The 26925-nt window shown below is 43.6% G+C and overlaps 1 protein-coding gene across 1 annotated transcript; it reads left to right on the top strand.

The window, feature by feature from the left end:
- Positions 1-15: 15 nt before the first annotated feature.
- Positions 16-23272, top strand: LOC112226768 (NPC intracellular cholesterol transporter 1). The gene is made up of 25 exons (XM_024391305.2): positions 16-297; positions 9935-10063; positions 10227-10333; positions 10515-10678; positions 11113-11280; positions 11432-11681; positions 11775-11857; positions 12056-12426; positions 12816-13042; positions 13311-13411; positions 13886-13988; positions 14108-14297; positions 14473-14655; positions 14781-14895; positions 15131-15258; positions 15765-15899; positions 16018-16107; positions 16238-16428; positions 17796-17911; positions 18313-18442; positions 18614-18799; positions 19572-19803; positions 20016-20129; positions 20870-21032; positions 21762-23272. The coding sequence occupies exons 1-25, from the start codon at positions 220-222 to the stop codon at positions 21842-21844; spliced, it is 3837 nt and encodes a 1278-aa protein (XP_024247073.1). The 5' UTR covers positions 16-219; the 3' UTR covers positions 21845-23272.
- Positions 23273-26925: the final 3653 nt, after the last annotated feature.

The following is a 26925-nucleotide window of genomic DNA, read 5'->3' on the forward strand; positions in this document are numbered from 1 at the left end:
ACAAGCATGAAGATGTTGCGCTTGGGGGGGGGTTCATGAAGGAACCAATGGATGCTCGAGTGGGACGCCCTGAATTGCGGGCTGTGGTCAAACTCAAGAAAACGTTGCACAATGTGACTAGCTAGTGTCCGCGCTATCCAATCCTGGTGGTGGCAGCAATGTGCCAAAGGGTTCTCCAGTCATCAATGCCGTAATGAACAAGTCAGAGGAGTAACAGGGATGGGGCTCTTATCAGAAAGAAGCTATTTCTTTTTGTTTTTCATCTTCATAATTTTGACAGAGGGACATTATAAATGGGTAAGTCAACCTACGTGTTAAATAGCTTTCTGGACGGGATAATTTTAGCTAAGTAGCTAATCTCTTATTGCGTATCTATATTTAGCTTGCTGTCAATCACCGGTAGGTAACGTTAGCTAACTAAAGTGTGTCAAGCGAGCTAAATCATTGTCAAAAAGTAAAGCAAGGCCTGTTCACTTTTAGCCGGTGCTGTTAGTGTTTGTTCAGCGTAAAGTTGGCTTGGTAGGTAGTGTTAGCTAGCATCTATCAACCAGCATCATTTGGCCAGCTAAAGTACTATGGTTACAAATTGTACAAGCAGCCAGTTCAGCCAATGTGAGCTAGTGATAATTCGTTTAACTAACTAGCTAGGACGCAAACAGCTAGTTCTAGCTAGCTAACCTAATCCATACATTGCGAAATATTTTTGCGTCACTGTCACGCGATTATCATGTAGCTAGACGAAACTCATTCATCAAATGCAAGATATAGGAAATTACCACTTGTTTTTCACAAATCTAATATTTGCGTGATCTGGGTTTACATGTAAAATATTCGGTCTCGAGAAGTGAGACAAGAGCTTTAAAGCCACTGATATGCATCCTCTATCTCCTGCTCAAATAAACAACTTTTATTGCGAAAGAAAATACAAGACAATCCACACTAAAATAAACCCAACCCAAAGCAATTGTTGATCAGACTTGGTCTCGTGGAATGGAATTCAATAGGCCATTGTCAAAATGGACAATTGCTGTCATTGTACTCGCGGATTAATTTGCATCCCCAAGATAAACTAGGGGTGTATTCATTAGTCGGATTCCGTTGCAAAATGTTTGGTCTGTTAAATGTTTTTTCTATGGAAACCTTTTACGGTTTACTCTAGGAAGAACCACGTGGAAATAAACGGGAGGAACCTACCTACATTTGTCCAAAAGAAACTCTTGTTTTCGTTGCAAGACGTTTTCCATTTGGAATAAACGATGTCTGTTGTAAAACGTTTTACTACAGAATCGGCTTAATGAATACACCACAGGACTCCTCATTCCTACAGTCAAATAATTTCCCATACACAACTCATGCAGCAAAAGGGCAATTAATTTTAAGATGTGGAAACAGTGTTTTATGGGGTAGCAATAGAAACATTTTTGGATACTGAAGGTGAAAAGTATTGTAATTGGAGACCTGTATCCTCAAGGAAAGAACTCGAGTTTCTCTTCTGAATTTCCCCCTTCAATCAGATATTTTAATGACATTACTCAGCCTGTTAAGTGTCTGGCCATCCTCCTCAGAGGCAACTGATTAAGTGGTTCGTGGCGGGGGGTCTTCAATTTCATCCCACATTGAAAAACAAGGCTTGTGTGTCAGAACAGACATAGGCTAGGAGGAGGACGGCTAAGGTCTGGTCACAGAAAAAGAAAATAAGTTCGATTAAAGGCCTCAAACACACCCCACTTCAAAAGCATGTGCAATAAGTTATGATACATGTTGGAAGTCATTTGACAGTAGTTTAGCCGTAGTAAGTTCAGTCTGGTTTGTCTTACGAGTTCCACTTACTTGAAACATTTGGCAGTGACAATTTAAGGAGCCAACCGAGTCTCATCCAGGTGAGACGACCACAGGGCACCAAAGGGAACACTGTGTACTGTGCATTATCAGTCAGTACAACAAAGAGAGAAACGTGTGCTCGGAAGTCAACCATCAAAATAGTCAATCAAATTAGCAAGAGAGACCAACCGCACGTGATTGCCAGAAGTTAAGGTTGTATTTTGGGACCTGAAACACGGGATCTCTCGAGGTGCATAGTAGACTCGTATTACATTCAGATCTGGTATAGAGAAAAAAGTCAAATTAACCCAAAGGTGCAGAATATGTCGGCTCACTTCTGCTTTAATTTAGCAAGAATATCATTTGGGTTTCAGCTGTCTTTAGCATTGAACAAAAGCATAGAGTGCCTCTATGAAATTCCTTGACTTTTACACAGTAGGGCAATTCCACAGAAACATAATTCTGCTGAGTCTCAGACTTTCACCTTAAAATCAGCACTTGTAAGAAAATATTTATTAAATAAACCTAAGTAATTTAAAAAATAAAACAACAATGACGCTATATACAGGGGGTACCGAGTCTATGGGCGGGGGTACAGATTAGTCGAGGTAATTTGTACATGTAGGGTTGAAGTGACTATATGCATAGACAAACAGCGAGTAGTATCAGTTTAAAAACGAGGGGGGTGTTAATGCAAATAGTCCAGGTGGCCATTTGTTTAATTGTTTAGCAGTCTTATGGCTTAGGGGTAGAAATTGTTAAGGAGCCTTTTGGACCTAGACTTGGCGCTCTGATACCTCTTGCCGTGCGGTAGTAGAGAGAACAGTCTATGACTTGGAATTACGGTGAAATCTGTTTTATGTGACCATGTTTTCTAAAAACGTTGTTAAATATCTGCTCCAAATAATCAGGTGTCAGCTCTGCCATGATACCTTGAGTTAGAAAACATCTCTTTTGGTTATTGAACTACAGTCCATTATACTGTACTCTCCTCTAGTGTGCTGGACTGTACTGCACTAAACTATACTCTACTTTTTACTGTATGGTACTCTACTCTGCTTCACTTTACTGTCCACACTTGTGAAATATCAACGTCTATGATAGGAGCAAATCAGAACCACTCACCAGTCATGGACATCTATGTTTGGGCTAACGTCCGCGGACGTTGAAATCAAGGCCAGGGCGGACTGACCAAATTGAAACTATTTTTCAACGTCCATGGATGTCTGGTGTCGGGCGATACTCAGTGGGAGAGGGAGGGGGTTGTCCAGAATGTTTTCACACTCTCGCTTTGAGCATCAGACAACAGAAAGAGAAAGAAAACAGTTGAACATAAGTGTGTCAGTGGAAGAGAAGACAGTAGCAGGTGACCCAACTGTGGTTTGTTGTTTGTACTATTTTTGGCAATTTTCTGGTGTTTTGTGGTGGAAAACTGACCAGGTCGAGCATATCACCTCAACCCTGTTAGCCATGGATACTAGATAGACAGGCTAGAAATGTTTTAACGATGAATTTTGTATTCAATTGCCACACAATTGTTGCACACAATTGTTGCACACAACAAGCTTCCGTTCTCTCTGTCACAAGGGAATGTATGTCTGATTTTAAGATGAAATCGTCAACCCTGTTACTTTATTTGCCATGATTTAAGCATGTATTTAATGTAGCAAAAATGACTAACTCATTTTGGACCAATTTAGCAGTTACTGCCTTTTTGCTTGGTAGGGCAGCATACTGTAGCAACATGGGCTACGAAAAGGCGCCAATTCAACAGGACAATTCATATGCTTCTCTAAGGTGTGTGTGAGGCCTCTACTCACCTCTCTTCAGTCTCTCTGAATCCCACTGTCCCCAAGTAGACTCTCACCAACCACTATATATATATTTTTTAATTTACAAGGTAATAGAAACTGACCACAATACTTAAGTGGCAGTCTTTCGCCAATGTATATTCAATGACATATTCCAGACTTTTGGTACATTAGGAGAGGAGTTGGCCCTTAAAAGCAACTCAAAAGTACAAAGCACTTTTTAATGATTTTTTTTTTTTTTTTTGTTAAATGTCTTCTCAGCCCACATGCTCTATATATGTCATGTATGCATTAACTATGTATTCATACTATGACTCTCCCATTTCATGGAATGCCCACCTTCCTCATACAGCATGCTTGCTGAATGTTTTCTCTGGTTCTTCAATGATAGACGCAACAGACGAGGTTCACTTAGATTCTATACAAGTAAAGACCAACAAAATCCAACGTATTACATGGAATGTGCACAGGCTTACACATGGTTCTTGAACACCTTAAGGGATTGTCAGCAGATCTGGCTTTCCTGCAAAAGTTACCTTTCAAAAAAAGGAGAGTAGGAGCTGGGTTGGAGAGGACTATGCTGCCACGTACTGTAGTAACAGCAGAGGTGTAGGCATCCTGATGAATAAGAATACACCCTTTTCCCAGCGGCAGGTAGGAGCGTTGGGCCAGTAACCGGAAGGTTGCTGGATCGAATCCCCGAGCTGACAAGGTAAAAACCTGTCGTTCTGCCCCTGAGCACGGCAGTTAACCCTCTGTTCCCCGGCCGCCAAAGACGTCGATTTAAACAATTTTTTTTACGGCAGCCCTCCGCTCCTCTTTGATTTAGAGGGGTTGGGTGAAATGCGCAGTGGTGTTTATTTTATTTATTTAGTTCACCTTTATTTAACCAGGTAGGCAAAGAACTAGGTGGTAGTTGTGAAGTACTTAAGTAAAAATACTTAAAACGGGAACATGTGCTACTCAAACTGGTCACTGAAATTCACACTTCTATTCAATACAACACATTGAATTTAGCTTCACACTGTTCTCTGTGTGTGTGTGTGTGTGTGTGTGTGTGTGTGTGTGTATATGAGAGAGAGAGAATCTACATGTCATTGTGGTAGTAAGGGGAAAACACTGCATGACACCTTCTTTACTCTTCAGTTAACACAGACATACACACACTCTCCTTCCTCACAAACTCCCTCTTTCTCCCTCATAAACACACACACCTCTCTCGCAACTTTTATAGTTACATTACATTAGGCCTATATGAATCCTACCTTTTGAAGCACACACACCTCATGAGTAGCAGATCCGTTTCCTTTTTTTCCTGTGTCAATCAAATTAGCCTGGACCTACTGTCAAGTTACCAGGTTGTCAGCTAGCTAGGTAACATGACTGAACAACGTTGTTTGTTATCAAACCAATAATTAGCGACCCAGGATTAATTTAAAACGGCCCGCGACATGGTTTGTGAAATTTTATACACCGAACAAAAATATAAAAGCAACATGAAACAATTTCAAAGATTTGACTGAGTTACAGTTCATATAATGAAATGAGTCATTTGAAATCTATTACTTAGTTCGACATCTATGGATTTCACATGACTGGGAATACAGATATGCATCTGTTGGTCACAGATATCGTGAAAAAGAAAGGTAGGGGCGTGGATCAGAAAACCAGTCAGTATCTGGGTTTGACCACCATTTGCCTCATGCAGTGTGAAACTCTCCTTTGCATAGAATTGATAGTTGTCTGTGGAATGTTGTCCCACTCCTTTTCAAAGACTGTGGGAAGTTGCTGGATATTGGCAAGAACTAGAAAACGCTGTCGTACTTGTCAATCCAGAGCAACCCAAACACGCTCAATGGGTGACATGTCTGGTGAGTTTGCAGGCCATGGAAGAACTGCAATTGTGTACAGATCCTTGTGACATGGGGCTCGGCATTATCATGCTGAAACATGAGGAAATGGAGGCGGATAAATGGCATGACAATGGGCCTCAGGATCTTGTCACGGTATCTGTGCATTTAAATTGCCGTCAATAAAATGCAGTTGTGTTCGATGTCCGTAGCTTATGCCTGCCCATACCACAACTCTGTTCACAACAGGCACTCTGTTCACAACATTGACATCAACGAACCGCTTGCCCACACAACGCCATACACGTTGTCTGCCATCTACCCGGTACAGTTGAAACCGAGATTCATCTGTTAAGAGCATATTTCTCCAGCGTGCCAGTAGCCATCGAAGGTGAACATTTGCCCACTGAAGTTGGTAATGACGCCGAAATGTATTCAGGTCAAAACCCTGGTGAGGATGACGAGCACACAGATGGCATTCCCCGGGAATGTTTCTGACAGTTTGTACAGAAATTCTTTGGTTCCACAAACCCACAGTTTCATCAACTGTCCAGGTGGCTGGTCTCAGACAATCCCACAGGTGAGGAAGCCAGATATGGGAGGTCCTGGGCTGGCGTGGTTAAACGTGGTCTGGGGTTGTGAGGCCAGTTGGATGTACTGCCAAATTCTCAAAAACGATGTTATTGTAGAGAAATTAACATAAAATTCTCTGGCAACAGCTCTGGTAGAGGGTAGGTGAGGGTAGGTGACAAAAGAACATCTCCACCCCGCTGATCCTTAACACTGGGGCCCCACAGGTGGTGGATTATCTGGACAAAGGAGAAATGCCCTAACTCCTGTAAACTCCCTGTTCACCCATTTTTGAGAATTGCTTTTTGTGGCCATGCACGCTCATGAAACTCCAACACTTCAATCATTTTTCACGTGTGCAGACGACACTACAGTGGTAGGCTTGATTACCAACAACGACGAGATGGCCTACAGGGAGGAGGTGAGGGCCCTCGGAGTGTGGTGTAAGGAAAATAACCTCACACTCAACGTCAACAAAACTAAGGAGATAATCATGGACTTCAGGAAACATCAGAGGGAGCATCCCCCTATCCACATAGTGGAGAGGGTAGTAAGTTTTAAGTTCCTCGGCGTACACATCACGGACAAACTGAATTGGTCCACCCACACAGACAGCGTGGTGAAGAAGGCGCAGCATCGCCTTTTCAACCTCAGGAGGCTGAAGAAATTTGGCTTGTCACCAAAAGCACTCTAAAACTTTTACAGATGCACAATCGAGAGCATCCTGTTGGGCTGTATCACCGCCTGGTATGGCAACTGCTCTGCCCACAACCGTAAGGCTCTCCAGAGGGTAGTGAGGTCTGCACAACGCATCACCGGGGGCAAACTAACTGCCTTCCAGGACACCTACACCACCCGTCACAGGAAGGCCATAAAGATCATCAAGGACAACAACCACCCGAGCCACTGCCTGTTCACCCCGCTATTATCCAGAAGGCGAGGTCAGTACAGGTGCATCAAAGCAGGGGCCGAGAGACTGAAAAACAGCTTCTATCTCAAGGCCATCAGACTGTTAAACAGCCATCACTAACATTGAGTAGCTGCTGCCAACATACTGACTCAACTCCAGCCACTTTAATAATGGAAAAATTGATCTAAAAAAGGTATCACTAGCCACTTTAAACAATGCCACTTAATATAATGTTTACATACCCTACATTACTCATCACATATGTATATACTGTACTATACCATCTACTGCATCTTGCCTAAGCCGTTCTGTACCATCACTCATTCATATATCTTTATGTGCATATTCTTCATCCCTTTACACTTGTGTGTGTATAAGGTAGTTGTTGTGAAATTGTTAGGTTAGATTACTCGTTGGTTATTACTGCATTGTCGGAACTAGAAGCACAAGCATTTCGCTCTGCTAACCATGTATGTGACAAATAAAATTTGATATGATTTGAAAGGCCATTGCAGTTAGCTTTGGTTATGTTTTGCCCATTATGAACTGAATGGTAAATGATGACTAGCCGGTGGCCACGCCTACTTGGGCATAACGTTTTAATTTGGTTTGTTTAAGTTGGCAATCACACACATTTGAAAGTGCAAAAGTCTGTGTCACTATGTTACCGTGGAATTGCCCTCTTGATAATGCAATGATTAAGAATAATCATGAATTAATCATGATGAGTGAGATGCCGTTCAATAAAAGGCTACAATAAAACAAGTTCTAACCTCTCACCATTACCAATAGCAGCCAAGGTTAGAATATTTTGAGAGGCAAGACACTCATCATTATTCACCATTCATTCATGATTATCCATAATCATGGTAGGATAGCATCCACATGAATGCAGAAGTGTTCAGCAACGTCTTCTATTCTTACTTACAAAAAAAGGGACTCCAAAATGGCACACGACATTCACCATTCAGTTCCTATTGGACAAATCACAACTATAACAAACCGCAAATGCATCCAACAAGTTTGTAGTCTGCAGCTTGATGTAGTCATGCAAGGAATATGGGCTCAAATACTAATCTTTTGACTACTTTAATACACTATTTGGCCGAAGTGAATTTGTCCAAGGACTTCTTCAAATGGGGAATTGCCTACATGAAGTGCTTTTATTACTAAATGTTAAAACGGATTTGTATGAAAATACCCTCAAATAAAAGTTGACATTCTGTACTGTCACCTAATAAACTCAGCAAAAAACAGAAACGTCCCTTTTTCAGGACCCTGTCTTTCAAAGATAATTCGTAAAAATCCAAATAATGTCACAGATCTTTAGTGTAAAGGGTTTAAACACGGTTTCCAATGCTTGTTCAATGAACCATAAACAATTAATGAACATTCACCTGTGGAACGGTCTTTAAGACACTAACAGCTTACAGACCGTAGGCAATTAAGGTCACAGTTATGAAAACTTAGGACACTAAAGAGGGCTTTCTACTGACTCTGAAAAACATCAAAAGAAAGATGCCCAGGGTCCCTGCTCATCTGCGTGAACGTGCCTTAGGCATGCTGCAAGGAGGCATGAGGACTGCAGATGTGGCCAGGGCAATAAATTGCAACGTCCGTACTGTGACAGTGCTACAGGGAGACAGGACGGACAGCTGATCGTCCTCGCAGTGGCAGACCACATGTAACAACACCTACACAGGATCGATACATCCAACCATCACACCTGCAGGACAGGTACAGGATGGCAACAACAACTGCCCGAGTTACACCAGGGAATGCACAATCCCTCCATCAGTGCTCAGACTGTCCGCAATAGGCTGAGAGAGGCTGAACTGAGGGCTTGTAGGCCTGTTGTAAGGCAGGTCCTCACCAGACATCACTGGCAACAATGTTGCCTATGGGCACAAAAACCCACCATCGCTGGACCAGACAGGACTGGCAAAAAGTGCTCTTCACTGACAAGTCGCGGTTTTGTCTCACCAGGGGTGATGGTCAGATTCGCGTTTATCGTCGAAAGAATGAGTGTTACACCGAGGCCTGTACTCTTGAGCGGGATCGATTTGGAGGTGGAAGGTCTGGTCTGGGGCGGTGTGTCACAGCATCATCGGTCTGAGCTTGTTGTCATTGCAGGCAATCTCAACGCTGTGCGTTACAGGGAAGACATCCTCCTCCCTCATGTGGTACCCTTCCTGCAGGCTCATCCTGACATGATCCTCCAGCATGACAATGCCACCAGCCATACTGCTCGTTCTGTGCATGATTTCCTGCAGGACCGGAATGTCAGTGTTCTGCCAATACCAGCGAAGAGCCCGGATCTCAATCCCATTGAGCATGTCTGGGCCCTGTTGGATCGGAGGGTGAGGGCTAGGGCCATTCCCCCCAGAAATGTCTGTGAACTTGCAGGTGCCTTGGTGGAAGAGTGGAGTAACATCTCACAGCAAGAACTGGCACATCTAGTGCAGTCCATGAGGGGGAGATGCACTGGAGTACTTAATGCAGCTGGTGGCCACACCAGATACTGACTGTTATTTTTTATTTTGACAACCCCCCCCTTTGTTTCAGGAACACATTATACAAATTATGTTTGTCACATGCCTGTGGAACTTGTTCAGTTTATGTCTCAGTTGTTGAATCTTGTTATGTTCATACAAATATTTACACATGTTAAGTTTGCTGAAAATAAACGCAGTTGACAGTGAGGCCATTTCCTTTTTTTTGCTGAGTTTATGAGACCTATCTAAAATGCTGGATGGAGTATAGAATCATATGAACGTTTTTTGCTTCACTGTCCAAATACATATGAAGGGGAGTGTATGTAGCCTACAAAACAGCACATTTAAAGTTCTGATAAGCCAAAGAGTATTTCCATCACTTTAGAACTAACGTCTCATTAATCAAGTCCTCTTTGTACACCTCTCACAAGATAAATGTTAAGATTTGTTTGTTTTGGTCCCCATATCTCCTCTCAGGTTCAAGCCCAGCACTGTGTGTGGTATGGTGAGTGTGGGGAGTCTGACAAGGTCCCGGGGAAGAAGTACAACTGCAACTATACAGGACCACCTATCCCACTCCCAGCAGACGGCCATGAGCTGCTCACAGTAAGGTTTATCATGGAAGCTTTTTTTAAAAACTGGTTCTCTATGTTTTCATTACACTTCTGAAATTACACTTGACTCCAATTTTAATGTTCTCACATGTTTTACTTGAACAAAACCAGGTTAGGTCATCTGAATGATCCCTGTTCTTGTTTTGTGTGTGTAGGAGCTGTGTCCAGGCTATGACTATGGGAACCAGAGTCTGTGCTGTGATGTCCAGCAGCTCCTGACTCTTCAAGGGAGCCTTCAGCTTCCCCTACAGTTCCTCTCTCGGTACGCAACATAGTCTTTGCAAAAATAACTTTGTCATTCCATGTGCCATACTTGGACATACTCCCGTAATGGCTATGATTTGGTTTAGCGAGATGCCTTAGCAGTAAGGTAGCTTTGTTGATATGTTGTCATCTCTGTCAATCTAAAGTTCCCTGACTCTCTCTGGGTTCTCCGTCTCCAGATGCCCAGCCTGTTTCTTCAACCTGATGAACCTGTTCTGTGAGCTAACCTGCAGCCCCCGCCAGAGTCTGTTCGTGAACGGCACCCAGTTCACTAATGACACAGCGGCCAACAAGACCAATGTGGTGGAAGTCCAGTACTACATTGGACAGACATTTGCCAATGGTAAGGGGGCACATTGCCTGGTCCTCTAGACTGGGTCGGCAGGTAACCTAATGGTTAGAGCTTTGCGCCAGTAACCGAAAGGTTGCTAGATCGAATCCCCTAGCTGACATGGTAAAAATCTGTCATTCTGTCGTCTGAACCCACCGTTCCTAGGCCGTCATTGTAAATATGAATTTGTTCTTAACTGACTTGCCTAGTTAAATAAACATTTTAAAAATAAAAATCTGTTAATGCTTTCTTGCCAACTCCTATGGTCATTGTCCATAGGAGTTGGCAAGACTGCAAACAGATTAGGCTAGTGGGCAGATCAGGTCACAGTTTGAGAGTGGAAATATATAGTCACTTCCATTGGCTAGCACTGTTGTTGACATAATGCTACAGATATCAGTCAGTCCCAAGGTGTATAATGTAATTTTGGTCCTCTCTCTTGGCAGCCATGTATAATGCTTGTCAGGATGTCCAGGCCCCCTCCATTAACGTGAAGGCCTTGTCACTGCTCTGTGGTAAGGACGCCAATGACTGCAACGCCACCAACTGGATCGAGTACATGTTCGACATCAACAATGGACAGAGTCCCTTCCCCATCATCCCTATATTCTCAGGTAAGATGCACAATACAGAATATGTGCCATTTACAACGAAAGGGCATCTGTCTCCTCAAGTATTCATACTTATTTCAGTTAAGGATAACATTGGTCTCTGTTTAAAACAGCACAATAACTCCACATCCTCTGACTATCCCCACCTCTCCAGACGTGCCTGTGTCCGGTATGATCCCCATGAACAACAAGACATACGGCTGTACGGAGGGTCTGGAGGATGGCTCTGGGCCATGCTCCTGCCAGGACTGTAGCCAGGCCTGTGGCCCCCAGCCTGTCCCTCCGCCCCTGCTTCCGCCATGGACCATTCTGGGCATCGACGCCATGGTGGTCATCATGTGGATCTCTTATGTGGCCTTCCTCCTCATCTTCATCGGAGCCGTGATCGGAGCCTGGTGCTACAGGCAAGGACCGACGCATATTATGACCTGACTGAAGCACTGTTTTCCTAAGATGTATCTAATGGTGCTGTTTTTTTTCCTTCTTTTCTCACCCAGAAAAAGGACAATCGAGTCGGAATATGGTCCCATTTTGGACAGCAATAACCCTCCCTGTCTGAACAATGACAACATTGACCAAGGTACGGTGCTGCATATCAATCCAAGTTTTTGTGCAGCACTTACTTGTTTTACTTAACTTTCTGGACTCCCAGCTATTAAAATATCTACATACGACGGTGCCAAATCAGCCCAAAATACAGTAATATTCTCAACAAAAAAAACTCCCATTTTCTACCTGACCGTTAACTCCTTCCCTCATCTCTCGCTCTGTGTCACAGTGGACGCGTCGTGTGGTGAGACGCTGGGCGAGCGCTTCGAGTTCTCCCTGCGTTCCCTCTTCGCCCGTTGGGGCTCGTTCTGCGTACGGCAGCCCCTCGTGGTCATCCTAGGCAGCCTGGCCGTAGTGGCCGCCTGCTCAGGGGGCCTGGTCTACATGAAGATCACCACGGACCCCGTGGAGCTATGGTCCTCTCCCAGCAGCCAGGCCAGGCAGGAGAAGGACTACTTCGACAGCCACTTCGGACCCTTCTTCAGGGCAGAGCAGCTCATCATCACCACCACGCTGCAATCAGAATCCGTCTACTCCCCGAACCCCGCGGGGGCTGACGTGCCCTTCGGAGCCCCCCTGGACAAGGACGTCCTCCACCAGGTGGGTTAGCTGGAGGAACTGGGCTGGGGAGGGGGGGTGATGGATTGAGGTGTGATTGATATGTTCAGATGGAATTGTTGTAGCATTTAGAATGGGATTATGGGTTGTGGACATTTTGGTTCAAGCTATCTGAGGAGGGTTTCCTCTAGGATTTCTTTCAGCAGCTGAAACCCTGGATCAGTGACCTTAGTTATAATCTTTGGCTCCCGCCTCTGCTAAATTAGTATAGGGGAAACGATGCTGTGTCAAGAATATATCCGCTGTATTGTTGATCAAGTGTGGAGTCTCTTCAGGAAGACCTACAGTATTTGGTCTTGGCCTTAGTTCTAATGTGACATTTTATAGTTTTTGTTTTTTTTCTCAAATTTTAACACAATCTCTTATCTCAGGTGTTGGATCTCCAGACGGACATAGAAAACATAGTGGCTTCATACGGGGACCAGAAAGTGACCTTAAAGGATATCTGCTTGGCCCCGCTGGCCCCCTTCAACGACAACTGCACCATCCTCAGTGTTCTCAACTACTTCCAGAACAGCCACGAACAGCTGGACCGTAGCGTAGGCGATGAGTTCTACGTCTACGCCGACTACCACACACACTTCCTCTACTGCGTCAGGTGAGTGGCCCTCAGAACATTTTCTCTAGTGACATTCTGCACCTGGGGAATGCTACAGAACTCATGAGATTGTACCAGTTGCCAGCTCCTCTCCAACTCGAATCATTCACATTGAAAGATTGGTTCTGATATTGTAAAATGTTTTTCTTGCGTTTCATTTTCCTTCTGCAGGTATATACTCATAGCTGTGTGTGGTGAACAGTTAGTCTTAGATTTGTTTATATCACCTCTGTTATTAAATAATTCTGTCTGTCTCTCCTGTGTGTAGTGCCCCAGCATCCCTCAACGACACCAACAAGCTCCATGATCCCTGCCTGGGCACTTACGGAGGCCCTGTCTTCCCCTGGCTGGTCCTGGGAGGCTATGATGGTGAGTGGGGATACGTTAACATCATCACACAAAGAAATAGAATCTAGAATTAGTCCGTGGGAATAAGAATTAGTCCGTGAAAAATATGCCTTTTTTTCAATTTTGTACTGTTTTTTTTTTTTCCCCCTATGGGTGTGTTTGAGTGTATTGTATGTGTTTTTATGTTTTTAAATTAGGAAAACGTGTCTGCTACAAAAGGCTAAACCTTATTGCTTAACTTCTGTATATAATCACAAATGTTTTATTATGTAGAGATAGCTATGCAAAGATAGTTATTTGGTCACTGACCTTGTAGAGTCGGGTTTAATGAGCTAACTCGGACTGTTTGCAACTTTGAATCTGTGTCTTGGAACATCCTTCAGGCTCTTTGATATTGATTTTACTATTGTATACTGTGTTTTTTTTGTATTGAACTTTGTCAACACAAATTCCCTGACCGTGGCACTTTTTTTGCATCTTGTTCTCTCACCCCAGCCACCAACTACAACAATGCCACAGCTCTAGTGATCACGTTCCCTGTCAACAACTACCATAACGACAGCATCAATCTGGGAAAAGCTCTGGCCTGGGAGAAGGAGTGAGCAAAACAAATGTTTCAGATGCTAGTGTATATACGAAAGCAATTTCACATTTCAGTCAGATTTGGTTTTGTGCCATGAGTTGCCATTTTGGAGTGTAACATCCCTCCATTTCCAGATTCATCGTTTTCCTGAAGAACTACAGCAACCCCAACCTGACCATCTCCTTCAACTCTGAGAGGAGCATCGAGGACGAGATCAACCGCGAGAGCGAAAGTGACCTCAGCACCGTCGTGGTCAGCTACGTCATCATGTTCGTCTACATCTCCCTGGCGTTAGGACATATCCACAGCTTCAGGAGGGTGCTGGTTAGTAGTAATAGTTTATTTAATAACGTGTTTTGTCGACATCTCCCCGACTCAAGACAATAGTTTAGGTCTTTGTCTAGCTCAAAAGAGAGGTCAAGCCCCTGTTCGCAGCATTGTGTCTCCTGAAAGGTTCTGATTCTGAATGACTAACCCTCTGTCGTTGTTTTCTGCCCAGGTGGACTCTAAGATCTCCCTGGGCATAGCAGGCATCGTGATAGTGCTGAGCTCAGTGGCCTGTTCTCTGGGCATCTTCAGCTATGCTGGCATCCCTCTCACCCTCATCGTCATCGAGGTCATCCCCTTCCTGGTGCTGGCTGTCGGCGTCGACAACATCTTCATCGTTGTCCAAACGTACCAGGTACGTGTATGTATGTGTACATTATGTGTATGTAACGGCATGTATAAGTTCACTGTCGAACTCTGTAATGGCGGTGATGAATGAATGAATGTATTGATCACCATGTGTGATGCGTTGTTGTACAGAGGGATGAGCGGATGCCTCAGGAGGAGCTGCACCAGCAGATAGGCCGTATCCTAGGAGACGTGGCTCCCAGCATGCTCCTCTCCTCCTTTTCTGAGACAGTGGCTTTCTTCCTGGGTATGAGAATGACCTGTAACCTTCAGCCACTTAACACCTCTCGTGTTGACACACTACTTGGCTGCATTATAGAACAATCAAACGTATTGTATAAGGCAGTATGTGAATACTTGAAGACGTCAACTAGGTCCTTTGTCATTCCCATGGATTTCCGTATTGACTGCAATTTGTGTAACGACAAAGCTTGAGTCTGGAGCTCTTATGTCAGTGGGTTACCTACCTTTTTCCTGTCCAGGGGCCCTGTCCACTATGCCAGCGGTGCGGACCTTCTCCCTGTTTGCTGGGCTGGCTGTGTTCATTGACTTCTTGCTACAGATCAGCTGCTTCATTAGCCTGCTGGGCCTGGATGCCAAGAGACAGGAGGTAAGGAGGGCTGGGCTGGTATGGGGGTAGTGTAGGGCTTGGTTAAGGGTTGGGGATGACTTCTTGCTACAGATCAGCTGCTTTGTCAGCCTGCTGGGCCTGGACGCCAAGAGGCAGGAGGTGAGGACGGCTGGGGAATAAACTAAATGTTTCCACACTGCATTTGCTTCTCCTGTGAGAGGACTGGTGATGACTCACAGGGGTAGGCTTGGCATGCTAAACAGTAGCTGTCAGCATTCTGTGTCACTATTTGCGAACTCCCTGTTTCATTACCATGTTATTCCCAGCAAAGCATGAGCGTCACGGTTACAGCCCACTTCAAGTGAGCAGTGCACTGATGTCACATTTAACAGAGAGAGACACAAGTTATCTAATTAGGAAGTACATTCTGAACACCTGTTTTTAAAATGCTATACTGATTGGGTCCTTGGGGCCTTATTCAGGATTTCCGGGTTAAGTCAACATCATTCTCTTGCGCTTCAAGAATTTAGACGTTGTTTTTCCAGGGGAATCGTCTGGACATTGTGTGCTGTGTGAAGCTGCCAGTTGGCCAGGAGGAGAAGACAGATGGCTTCCTCTTCCACTTCTTCAAGAAGGTCTACGCCCCCTTCATCCTCAAAGAGTGGGTCAGACCCATTGTGGTGAGTGCTGATGCTCACATTTAAATGTACAATAGAGTCAGCGTTCAAACCAACATGTTTTGTAAACAGTTAGCCACTAAACTTCCATAGTGTATCTTTAACAACTTCTCTCGGACAGGTGGCTGTGTTTGTGGGGATGTTGTCCTTCAGTATCGCTGTCACCAATAAGGTAGAGATTGGACTGGACCAGAAGCTCTCCATGCCTGATGTAAGTATGTCTAGTACGTCTAACCAACCCCACCAGCCTCACTCCGTGTGCTATTGATAATCGGTCTTCTCTTTTGATGCGTGGGATAATGTCAGACATTTTGTCTCGTGTTGAATCTCCTATCCAATAGGACTCGTACGTGCTGGACTACTTTAAGAACCTGAGTGAGTACCTCCACACGGGTCCTCCGGTCTACTTCGTGGTGGAGGACGGCCATGACTACCTGAGTCTGGAGGGCCAGAACTCTGTGTGTGGAGGGGTGGGCTGCAGCAACAACTCTCTGGTCCAACAGGTCTACGCAGCATCTCTCATCAGCAACTAGTGAGTGAAGCAACAGCAACCCCTCCCCACTTCTTTCACCTTTGGGCTGCATGTTGGAATCACTAGTATGATGTGAAATCAGTCGGGGTTTAACAGGGAGACTAGAACTCTGGTTATGAACTCGCTGACAAACAGTGCTGGGATTCGCGACACCCGCAATAACATCTGCTAAATATGTGTATGCGACCAATAAAATGTGATTTAATTACTTGACAAAGACATATTACTTGTTACATGAAACAAAACCACCCACCACTGCTGTGCATGGCCAAAGAGCTCTATTTTCATATCGTCCAACAAATGTTAATGCCTGAAGTTTGCTAAACTGCAATGGCACCTGGATTGGAACCGGTGCATTGGTCAGATGACATGAAAATAGAGCTCTTAGGCCACGCTCACCAGTGGTGGGTTTGGTGTCAAAAGAAGGATGAATATGCTGAAAATGACCTCATGCCTACTGTAAAATATGGTGGTGGATCTTTGATGTTATGATATTTTTGTCTACTGGGGTCTTTGTCAAGATCAACAGCTTGATGAACTTTACCTAGTACCAGGATATTTTAGCCAAAAAACCTGGTTGCCACTGACAGGAGGCTGAAACTTGGCCACAAGGGGATCTTCCAGCAAGAGAAGAGAAGGCTATGGACTTCTCAGTCTCTGGACTTGAACCCCATTGAAAACCTGTGGTTTGAATTAGAGGGCAGTCCTTAAGCACAGACGGTGGATATCAAGTATCTGGAAAGATTCTGTATGGAGGAATGGTCTAAGATCCCTCCCAATGTGTTCTACAATCTCATGAAACATTTTTGAAAAAGGCTCTGTGCTGTTATCCTCGCAAGGGGAGGGTGCCAGAGAATTGAAAACAGGGGTGCCAATAATGTTGACCCCTTATCTCCTTGAGAGAAAAAAATATGACTTGTTAAACAAAATCACTTTCTGTGAGCAATTGTACTAGTATTAAATAATATAATTTCATCCTTCAAAATCCAGCCGCCAGTGCTGGTTAAGACCTCTGCATAGAGATGGATAACTAGAGGGCGCCCTTGGCACTAGACGGTGAATCCCTATGGGCTTTGTTATCACAGAAGCGATCAATGGCACAGCTTTCACACAGGTGAAATATTTTCTGAAATTGACGTGCACATTATTTGAAAAAGTAACTGTTATTCCTCCAAAATTTTAAAAGTAACGCGTTGCATTACTCCGTTACTCATAAAAGTAATATCATTACATAACGTGTTACTTTTGTAATGTATTACCCCAACACTGCTGACAAATACCTTTCTTGTTTGGAGGAATTATAAGACTTTCTTGAATGTCTTCCAATAGAAAAGGATCTAGTCATCTCAATGTAATTCTCCCCCCAGCACCACTATAGGATTCAACCCGTCGTCGTGGCTGGATGACTACTTTGACTGGGTGAAGCCTCAGTCCTCCTGCTGTAGATATTACAACTCTTCTGGGGCCTTCTGCAATGCCTCAGGTAACACACACACACACACACACACACACACCTGCTGTAGATATTACAACTCCTCTGGGTCCTTCTGCAATGCTTCAGGCACCAACGTTAAACCATTATCCAATGTGCCAATAACACACTGCTCTGATCAGGTCACGCACTCTCTTTAGTCTCTTCCAACGGCTTCTGGGCAAAGCAAGTCTACACGTTCAGGACAACTCTTAACACGTCTTAACAATGTCTCACTCGCATCCTGATTTTGACGACACCGGCTACATTCCGATATCAAGCTGTTGCGAAACGGTGCCATTCTGAAGTATTGCTTTTAGTCATTGAGGCAGTATATTTAAAAGGGCTTTTTCTTTGTAATTGCGTGTTAGAAATGTTGCATTGAAGTACCTACATTTGTCTACTTTCATCAGTGGTGGACACGTCGTGTGTGCACTGCCGCCCCATGACCCCCAGTGGGAAGCTGAGGCCCATAGAGCAGGACTTCATGAAGTTCCTCCCCATGTTTTTGTCAGACAACCCCAACATCAAGTGTGGGAAAGGGTAATGGTTGTTTCTCTATGGCAATGAAGGCATTGTAGTTCATAGTTGAGTGTGTATCGAGACATATTGACTGGTTGCATTTCATGCTTTTACCTTGATGTAGTTTATACTTTTTTTTTTTTTTCTCACTGACTTGTATTTGCCTCTAACTTGGTCTTTGTGGTCCTGCAGTGGTCACGCGGCCTACAGTTCAGCTGTGGTCCTAAAGGGGAACGACACATCTGTGGGGGCCACCTACTTCATGACCTACCACACCATCCTCAAGGACTCCCCTGACTTCATAGACGCCATGAAGATGGCCCGCGTCCTGGCTGACAACATCACAAGCGCCATGGGCCACAAAGTCTTCCCCTACAGGTAAACTATGGTATCAAATACACCGTTTCCATGTGGTTGAAACCACTCGATTGACCATTCCAGCCATTTATATGACCCCGCCCTCCCCTCAGCAGCCGCCACTGCCTCACATGTTGTGAAACAAAGCGTGAGGCTTTTCCCGCGAAGGGTGCGTGTTACTGGGTTAGCTGGTGATATAACAGTCACTGGTTATTTTTGCCCTCACGAGAAGAGAAATATAGTCACAACTCACTAGTGAGATAGATAGGCCCTGAACTCGCCCATTCTGAGTTCCTGATTTTCGGGCTAAATAGAACCGCTCTGAAAAGCTGTTAAATTGTGTGGCCCAGGTCTTTGTTCCTCAAAATAACCATAAAAGGTGAAGTAAGTCAGTCATAAATAAACACACACTCATAACATGTTGTTTTAGCTGCCCTCATAACATAGATTGTTCTCCATCTCTTTTCTTTTCTTATACATCCAGCTTTTATGTTTACTACACATCCTGTTTTAAGGGTTCAAGAGGGGTTGTATAGTACATGTAAACACTGCATGTAAGATGCCATCTGTACGTATTTTGTCCTGTCAATGTACTGCCCTTCTGTTTTTTTTGTTTGTTTTGCTTCTGGGTCAAAGTGCCTTGAGTTGCCACACTAGGGACTTTTTTAAGTTTGAACTTTTTTTAAGTACCTCATTCACAACATGTCATTGTCTACATATACTGTACTGGAATTCTGTTGCAGAATCTGAGTTTGTTGAAACTTAAATTGTAACTGTTGTTTTCCCTCTCCAGTGTGTTCTACGTGTTCTACGAGCAGTACCTGACCATTGTCTACGACACGGTCTTCCAGCTGGGCGTGTCGCTGGCGGCCATCTTTGCGGTGACCGCGGTGCTGCTGGGCTTTGAGCTGTGGTCAGGAGTGCTGGTCAGCATCACCATCGCCATGATCCTGGTCAACATGTTCGGGGTCATGTGGCTCTGGGACATCAGCCTCAACGCTGTGTCCCTCGTCAACCTCGTCATGGTGAGAGAAGGAACAGGCTGATATTTTTTATATATGTATAAATCCAAAATTATGTCTTCCTATAATTTGACATTTCTGGGTAGTTATGGTAGTTATTTCTAAATGATATGTTTTGACCAGAAAGGAGGATGCAGAACACTCCTTGTTGTGAACGCAGCCCAGGATCTCCGGTGTATTCATTGTGTGTGTGTGTGTGTGTGTGTGTGTTGCAGAGCTGTGGTATCTCTGTGGAGTTCTGCAGTCACATAGTGAGGGCTTTCTCCATCAGTGTGAAGAGTACCAGGGTGGAAAGGGCTGAAGAAGCTCTGGCCCACATGGGCAGCTCAGTAAGTAGATCTCTACTCTTGTGGTTCAACCCACACTAGCACACTTTGTGCTGTGTTCATGGAAACGGCACACTGTCTGAATATGTATTTCAAAAAAGCATGTAGCTCATCCTTTGCCCGAGGATTGTCTGTTCTATCAGTAATCTGACATGTAAAAAATAGTACAGAGTGGCTGCAGATCCAACGTTTTGGGGATCTTTACACTGCACTAAAAGATCCGGAGCCTCGCGAGGCTTCTGCACATGTGTATATTCTCTACTTTACTCAGGCGAACGATGTCTGTAAGATCACAATGATAGTGATTCCATTTTGATCTGACTTTAGGTTAAACAGTTGAACACCACCGTTCCATTCTGAGTAGCCTGTTCTCTGTGTAACTGATTAAAGTAGCAGAAATGTTTAGGCTGATCACGGGTGAATGCGATGGTGTTTTTGTCTTAAAGTAAGTTTCTGTTATGTAGAATTAGGATCTTTGAGTGCAGATTCCAAGACTTTATTAAAGACCGTTCCTCTGAGTAGCCCCTGTGAGTAAAGTAGAGAAAAAAATGGCTCTGCAGCAATGGATGGGGGGGGGGAACTGTGTGAAATTGAATTCTTGGCTTGAATGGAATATCTAGGAAAGTAGAAATCACTTGATTTGTTTGGCTCTGTTTTTTAGAACCTGGTTATTGATTTCATTTTTGACTGCAGGGAATGCTGAGCACCAGAATAGAACTAAACCATGGTTCCTCTTCTCCCAGGTGTTCAGTGGGATCACTCTGACTAAGTTTGGAGGCATCCTGATCCTGGCTCTGTCCAAGTCCCAGATCTTCCAGATCTTCTACTTCCGCATGTACCTGGCCATGGTGCTACTGGGCGCCACGCACGGACTCATCTTCCTCCCTGTGCTGCTCAGCTACGCAGGTATGCATAGGGTGATTTCCTAATTGGGCAAAAGTCCATCTTCTAAACTCACCATGTGTAGGAGAGTACCACTTTGATAATAAGTGAACGGAGGCTCCTCCCTTCGATAGTCTCCCCCCCCGAGGAACCTCATAATTATCGTACCGGCACCCAATCATGGAAGAGTTTTGAAATTCGTCACACCCTCTTTGAATCAGCTGTTGTTTTCTTGAAGAAAAGCGTGCACACATTTCAAAACGATACGCTACTTATCTACATGTCTGGCACAACCAGCTACATTTCCTTTTACCACTTTACACATCTTATTTGGGGATTCCTCTGTAAACATAATTTGCATGATGACGCACAGGTGGAGAGGATGTCTCATTTCATGAGAGTAAAATTGTTTCCTTTTCAGGATGGAGGAGTAGAGCAAAACCAATTAAGATTCTCCCAGTGTGCGTGCGTGTGTGTGCGCGTGTGTGTAAATGTGTGGCCTTTCACCGCAAATATAATTTGCATCACACTATAGCACCTCTCTGTAAGCTCACTAAAACCCTCAAGCCCCAAAAGGAAACTTGCCCTGAAATTCACCTAGTATTTTGTGTAGTGTCTCATCTTACTTAATAGCAGTTTGTCTTTATGTCAATGTTTACACTGCATGGAACGAGGATAAGGTTGCCTCCCAAAAGTTTTAAATGATTTCACCATTGGAAAAATTACACAATCTGTCGGTCTCTCTTCCCTCAGGTCCTTCGGTTAACAAAGCCAAGGTGTTTGCAGCCAACAAGCGCTATGCCGGCACAGAAAGGGAGCACCGCCTCAACTTCTAGAGGCTCTGTGGGGCAAAGAGCAGGACAATGATGATTTTGAACTAACTAACCTTTCTGTCCTGGTCTGGGAGAGACGGTGTGGGGTGGCGCAGCGTGACGGAGGTAGCAGTTTCTATGATTTCTGACACGCACTCGCAATGCAGGGATGCAACTCAGGAATAACTGTTGGGTGTGTCTCTGAGGCCTCTCACACTTTATTTAATTCTTATGGGCAATTCTGGGTAGTTTTCATTAGGGCACACAGTGGCAAAATGTTTTGCAATGGAAAATGGAAAAAAATGGCATTTCTTGTCGACCAGTAGTCTTTCCCTGTTTTTGTCTGTTTTGGTGCCTAGTGAACACCACTGATTTCAGTAACCTAGAATAGCCCCCTAATGTAACATTAGCAGCAATAGGATGATATACTGTTTCCCCTCTCAACACAGGAAGTCAGCTATGTGAATATAGGAAAAATGTAAACCCCCATAAACTTCTAGTTTACATCTTATGACCCTACTCTTTATTTTCTCTTGAGGACCAGCCATTCTTTAACCAGACAGTGTTTTTTTGGGGGGGGATTAGCTAAGTAGAATGTGTAAAGAGAATGATAATATATGCAAAAGATTACTTCTCTGAGAAGAAGAAAAAAAGTTTGATATGACAAATCATTTATGTATACTGTAATGTAACTAATAATTAAACCAAATAATGTTTAAAGATACAGTTAACCTGGTATACATTCCAGGTGTTCCACAAATAGAAAAATAATTACTATAATTCTGTAATTTTGTTTCTATGGTTCCACAGTTACTGAAAAACTTGACCAGCTTGATTTGAGGCAACTTTTATTAACATTATTATGATAATATTGTGTGACAATATGTATTCCTGTATAGCCACGGGTCAATATTCACTGTGACGCAGAGTAAGAGTGATGATCTTGGACCAGGGACACCTTGTCCATATAATGATAAATGAAAAGGCAAAACTGATCCAAGATCTGTGAATAAGAGCTGTCTGTAAGTACATTATACTAGGCTTGGTCTGGCTTCACATCTTGCAGTATAGTTTTTGCTTACAGTTAGGGCTGTGCCCAGTTGTCTGTAGTACCTCAGAATGTAAGGTTGAGCAAAGATATTAAAGTAATATTTATTATTGTTATTATGGGGCAACCAGGGGCTCGAGATGTTTGTTACAGACATGCTTGTTGACAATGCTGCGCATTGGCACTAGAAAGAAGCACAATGTTGTAATATGGTAACCATGTCTTGAATGAAAATCTTAATGTTTTAACATTTTAATGTGTGGACTGTATTGCAGCTCGGTATTGACAGATTTAAATCTGATTTGCAATAGAATCTCATATTGGTATATTGGTACACCACTAGAGATTTGCTTAATTTGGTAAAATAAAATAAAAAATAATAAATCACATAAATAAATCACTAACTAATATCTCACGTGTTCCTTATTTTGAGTAACCTAAATGCACTGAGCAAAAAAATATAAACGCAACATGTAATGTATTAGTCCCATGTTTCATGAGCTGAAATAAAATATCCCAGAAATTTGCCATATGCACAAAAAGCTCATTTTGCTCAAATTCTGTGCTCAAATTTGTTTACATCCCTGTTAGTGACGATTTCTCCTTTGCCAAAATAATCCATTCACCTGACAGGTGTGGCGCATCAAGAAGCTGATGAAATGTCATGATCATTACACAGGTGCACCTTGTGCTGGGGACAATAAAAGACCACTCTAAAATATTAAGTTTTCTCACACAATGACACAGACGTCTCAAGTTTTGAAGGAGCGTGCAATTGGCATGCTGACTGCAGGAATGTCCACTAAAAGCTGTTGCCACATATCTATGTTACTTTCTCTACCTTAAGCCACCTCCAATGTCTTCTTAGAGAATTTTGCAGTATATCCAACCCGTCTCATAACCGCAGACCACGTGTATGGCGTTGTGTGGGCGAGCGGTTTGCTGATGTCAACAATGTGAACAGAATGCCCCATGGTGGGGTTATGGTTTGGGCAGACATATGCTATGGACAAAGAACACAATTGCATTTTATTGATGGCAATTTGAATGCACAGCGATACCGTGACGAGATCCTGAGGCCCATTGTCATGACATTCATCCGCCACCATCACCGCATGTTTCAGCACGGCCCCATGTCGCAAGGATCTGTACACAATTCCTGGAAGCTGAAAATGTCCCAGTTCTTCCATGGTCTGCATTACTCACCAGACATGTCACCCATTGAGCACGTTTGGGATGTACGACTGCATGTTCCAGTTCCTGACAATATTTGGCAACTTCGCACAGCAATTGAAGAGGAGTGCTTCAACATTCCACAGGCCACAATCAACAGCCTGATCAACACTATGAGAAGGAGATGTGTATAACGCTGCATGAGGCAAATGGTGGTCACACCAGATACTGACTGGTTTTCTGATCCACGGCCCCTACCTTTTTATTTTTACATTTTTTAATGCAGTCTGTGACCAACAGATGCATATCTGTATTCCCAGTCATTTGAAGTCCATAGATTAGGGCCTAATTTATTTCAATTTACTGATTTTGTTATATGAACTGTAACTTAGTCAAATCTTTCAAATTGTTGCATGTTGCATTCAGTATACATGTTCAGAAGGAACCGCATGGTTGAAGGGGGTTATGTAAAAGGAGACCACATTGTGGCGCCAGATACCACAGTAGAGCTAGCTGTATGCTGCATGGAACTACTTCTCCTGACTGTTAGTGTTGACTTATTTTTTCAGCAATCTGTAGGGCTATTGTCGCTGTTATACAATATTTCCTCACTTCAGATGGGTGTGGTCTAACTTGCTAGTTTCGATACCTTACATTTACTGCCAATTTGAAGGCTCACGTTTTGTTTTCACTGCCTTGTGGTTGAGACATGAATATTTAAAGATTTTTTTTTTGTGCTTTTTAAAACCAACCATTTGTAACAATATGAACGTGTAAGCTTCATCCACAGTGTGTGCACTTCCACATCGAAAATAATATCCTAATAAAAAATCGTCTGCCAAACCGAGAAGGTCTGACGCCTCTCTGGCCGAGCCTTGCAGCCTTGTTGTCACACAAAATGCCACTTCATCATTTATTCATCAGCTTTCTCTTTTCAGTGTTTGGGCTGTTCTTTGAATCTGTCAGAGAGAGATTAAAATATGAATTTCCCCCTGGTTGGGGCTGTGTGTAGGGAACAGGACAGAGGAGGAGAGGGGAACACACGAGAGTTGAACGGGGGGGAGGAGGAGAATCGAGGTTCTTGTGTTATGTAAGCCCTGTGTGGCTCACCTCTCCCTGGACCCAGCACCTGACCCAGCTCACGCACATCTGAGTCCCAGTACTTAACCCCAGACCGGCTACAGCTTAGTGCAGACGACACAGCTGTCACTGTAGCAGACAATGCTGTTAAATGAATAAGGTTGTAAATGAACAGCTGATTTGCCATTGCTGATATTTCATCAGCTGGTTTTCAACTAAGTTGCAAATCACATACCAGACATTAGGCTTTGCATTAATATATTTAAATCCTTTATTTGAATAGAGACATACACTGAATCATTGAAAGTCATTTACACCATGTTTTTCCTTGTTTTCAGCATCAGTCCCTCAATGAGCTTTACAAGTTGAGAATGTGACTATCGCCGTGAAACAAGGTAATGTTTATGAACAGCAACCGCACAGTATACTGTACTATCTCAGGTGCAAGGTTGCTGTGTCCTGTGGGCATTCAAGTACAGCATTTGCCATCCATTCAGATGGTTGACAATACCTCCAGATTTACACGGTTATCAAAACGCCACGGTAAGCCTACACGAAACACAGTCCTTATTTGACATGATTCTAAAATCCCCTATGGGGGAAAATGAATGGTGAAAAAAACTATTGGAACCCTTTCCCTGTTTTGACTGCTAGGTTTTATGACTCATACTATGGTACTCTAGTGCACCATTGTTTTTACGGAACAAAATGGTTACCAAAAGGCAATATAGAAAATGTGGGACGAAAAGGCAGCAACTCACTGAACTAAAGCAAGTTATGTCAAATGTTCTACTGACACAGAGAGGGAGAGGACTTACTGTCCAGCAACAGTTACCATACAAGCTGTAGACCTGGTGCATTATTCCATTAATCAAATTGAATAAGGGATTTAAAAACACCTCGGGGGGGGTAGTTCATGTGAAACAATGTAGAGAGAAAAGGAATGCTGTGAAGTCACACATTATCATTCCTCTCTGCTGTGAGGTCACTTTGCTTGACGTGCATTGCCGTGACATCTTATTGGCACAATGACATCCTGTATGCTTACCAAAACCTTTACTCAAGCAACACACATCACATGAGTATAATAAGAGCAGACAAAGGATCAGCTCCTGCTGTCTCTCGCTAGTCGCCTACCAGGAATCCAAAGCTAATTCTGCAACGCCTCCACATCTTGTACTACACGTACTTCTTGTCAACACCTTACACCCTAGCAAGTCATTGAGTTGCATTATTTGCTGCCAACACTATCCTAAAGGTTCAAATTCAGGCCACTGGCTGTATTTTCTAATTGACACATTGGACTGAATCACTTTAAAGGGTCCATGAATGAGTAAGGTGAGAGAGGCATTTAATGCCCTGTTGTTTTGAGTCACTGGTTATCTGTTAGAGCCGGCCTCAGTTGATGCCAAAATAGACTGAGTGGTAAAAAAAAAGAGTAATTTAGCAGACCCTCTTATTCAGAGCGACTGTTTCAGAGCTGAAGGACACATCGACAGATTTTCGACCTAGTCGGCTCGGACATTCAAACCAGTATACTTTCAGTTACTGGCCCGACACTCTTAGGCTACCAGCCGCCCAGTGGGACTAGAGAATCATCTCAGACATGCAGAGGATCAGATTCACAAACAAGTCCAACTGCAGGGCTGCCTGTGGCCTGTTCAGGGGGATGTAAATGTACAGAACGTTTACATAGAAGTGTATCTCTAAATAGCCCACCCAATCTACCTACCTCATCCCCATACTGTTTTTATTTTATTTACTTTTCTGCTCTTTTGCACACCAGTATCTCTACTTGCACATC

The sequence above is a fragment of the Oncorhynchus tshawytscha genome, linkage group LG28 (assembly GCF_018296145.1).
Source record: "Oncorhynchus tshawytscha isolate Ot180627B linkage group LG28, Otsh_v2.0, whole genome shotgun sequence".
NCBI lineage: Eukaryota > Metazoa > Chordata > Actinopteri > Salmoniformes > Salmonidae > Oncorhynchus > Oncorhynchus tshawytscha.

What these genes read in the sequence shown, in the direction of transcription:
- LOC112226768 (XM_024391305.2), top strand. Translation starts at nt 220, where the DNA reads ATGGGGCTCTTATCAGAAAGAAGCTATTTCTTTTTGTTTTTCATCTTC. An exon ending in CAATGACAACATTGACCAAG is followed by an intron (nt 11,858 to 12,055) that starts GTACGGTGCTGC and finishes TCTGTGTCACAG; the next exon opens with TGGACGCGTCGTGTGGTGAG. An exon ending in TGGCCCACATGGGCAGCTCA is followed by an intron (nt 20,130 to 20,869) that starts GTAAGTAGATCT and finishes CTCTTCTCCCAG; the next exon opens with GTGTTCAGTGGGATCACTCT.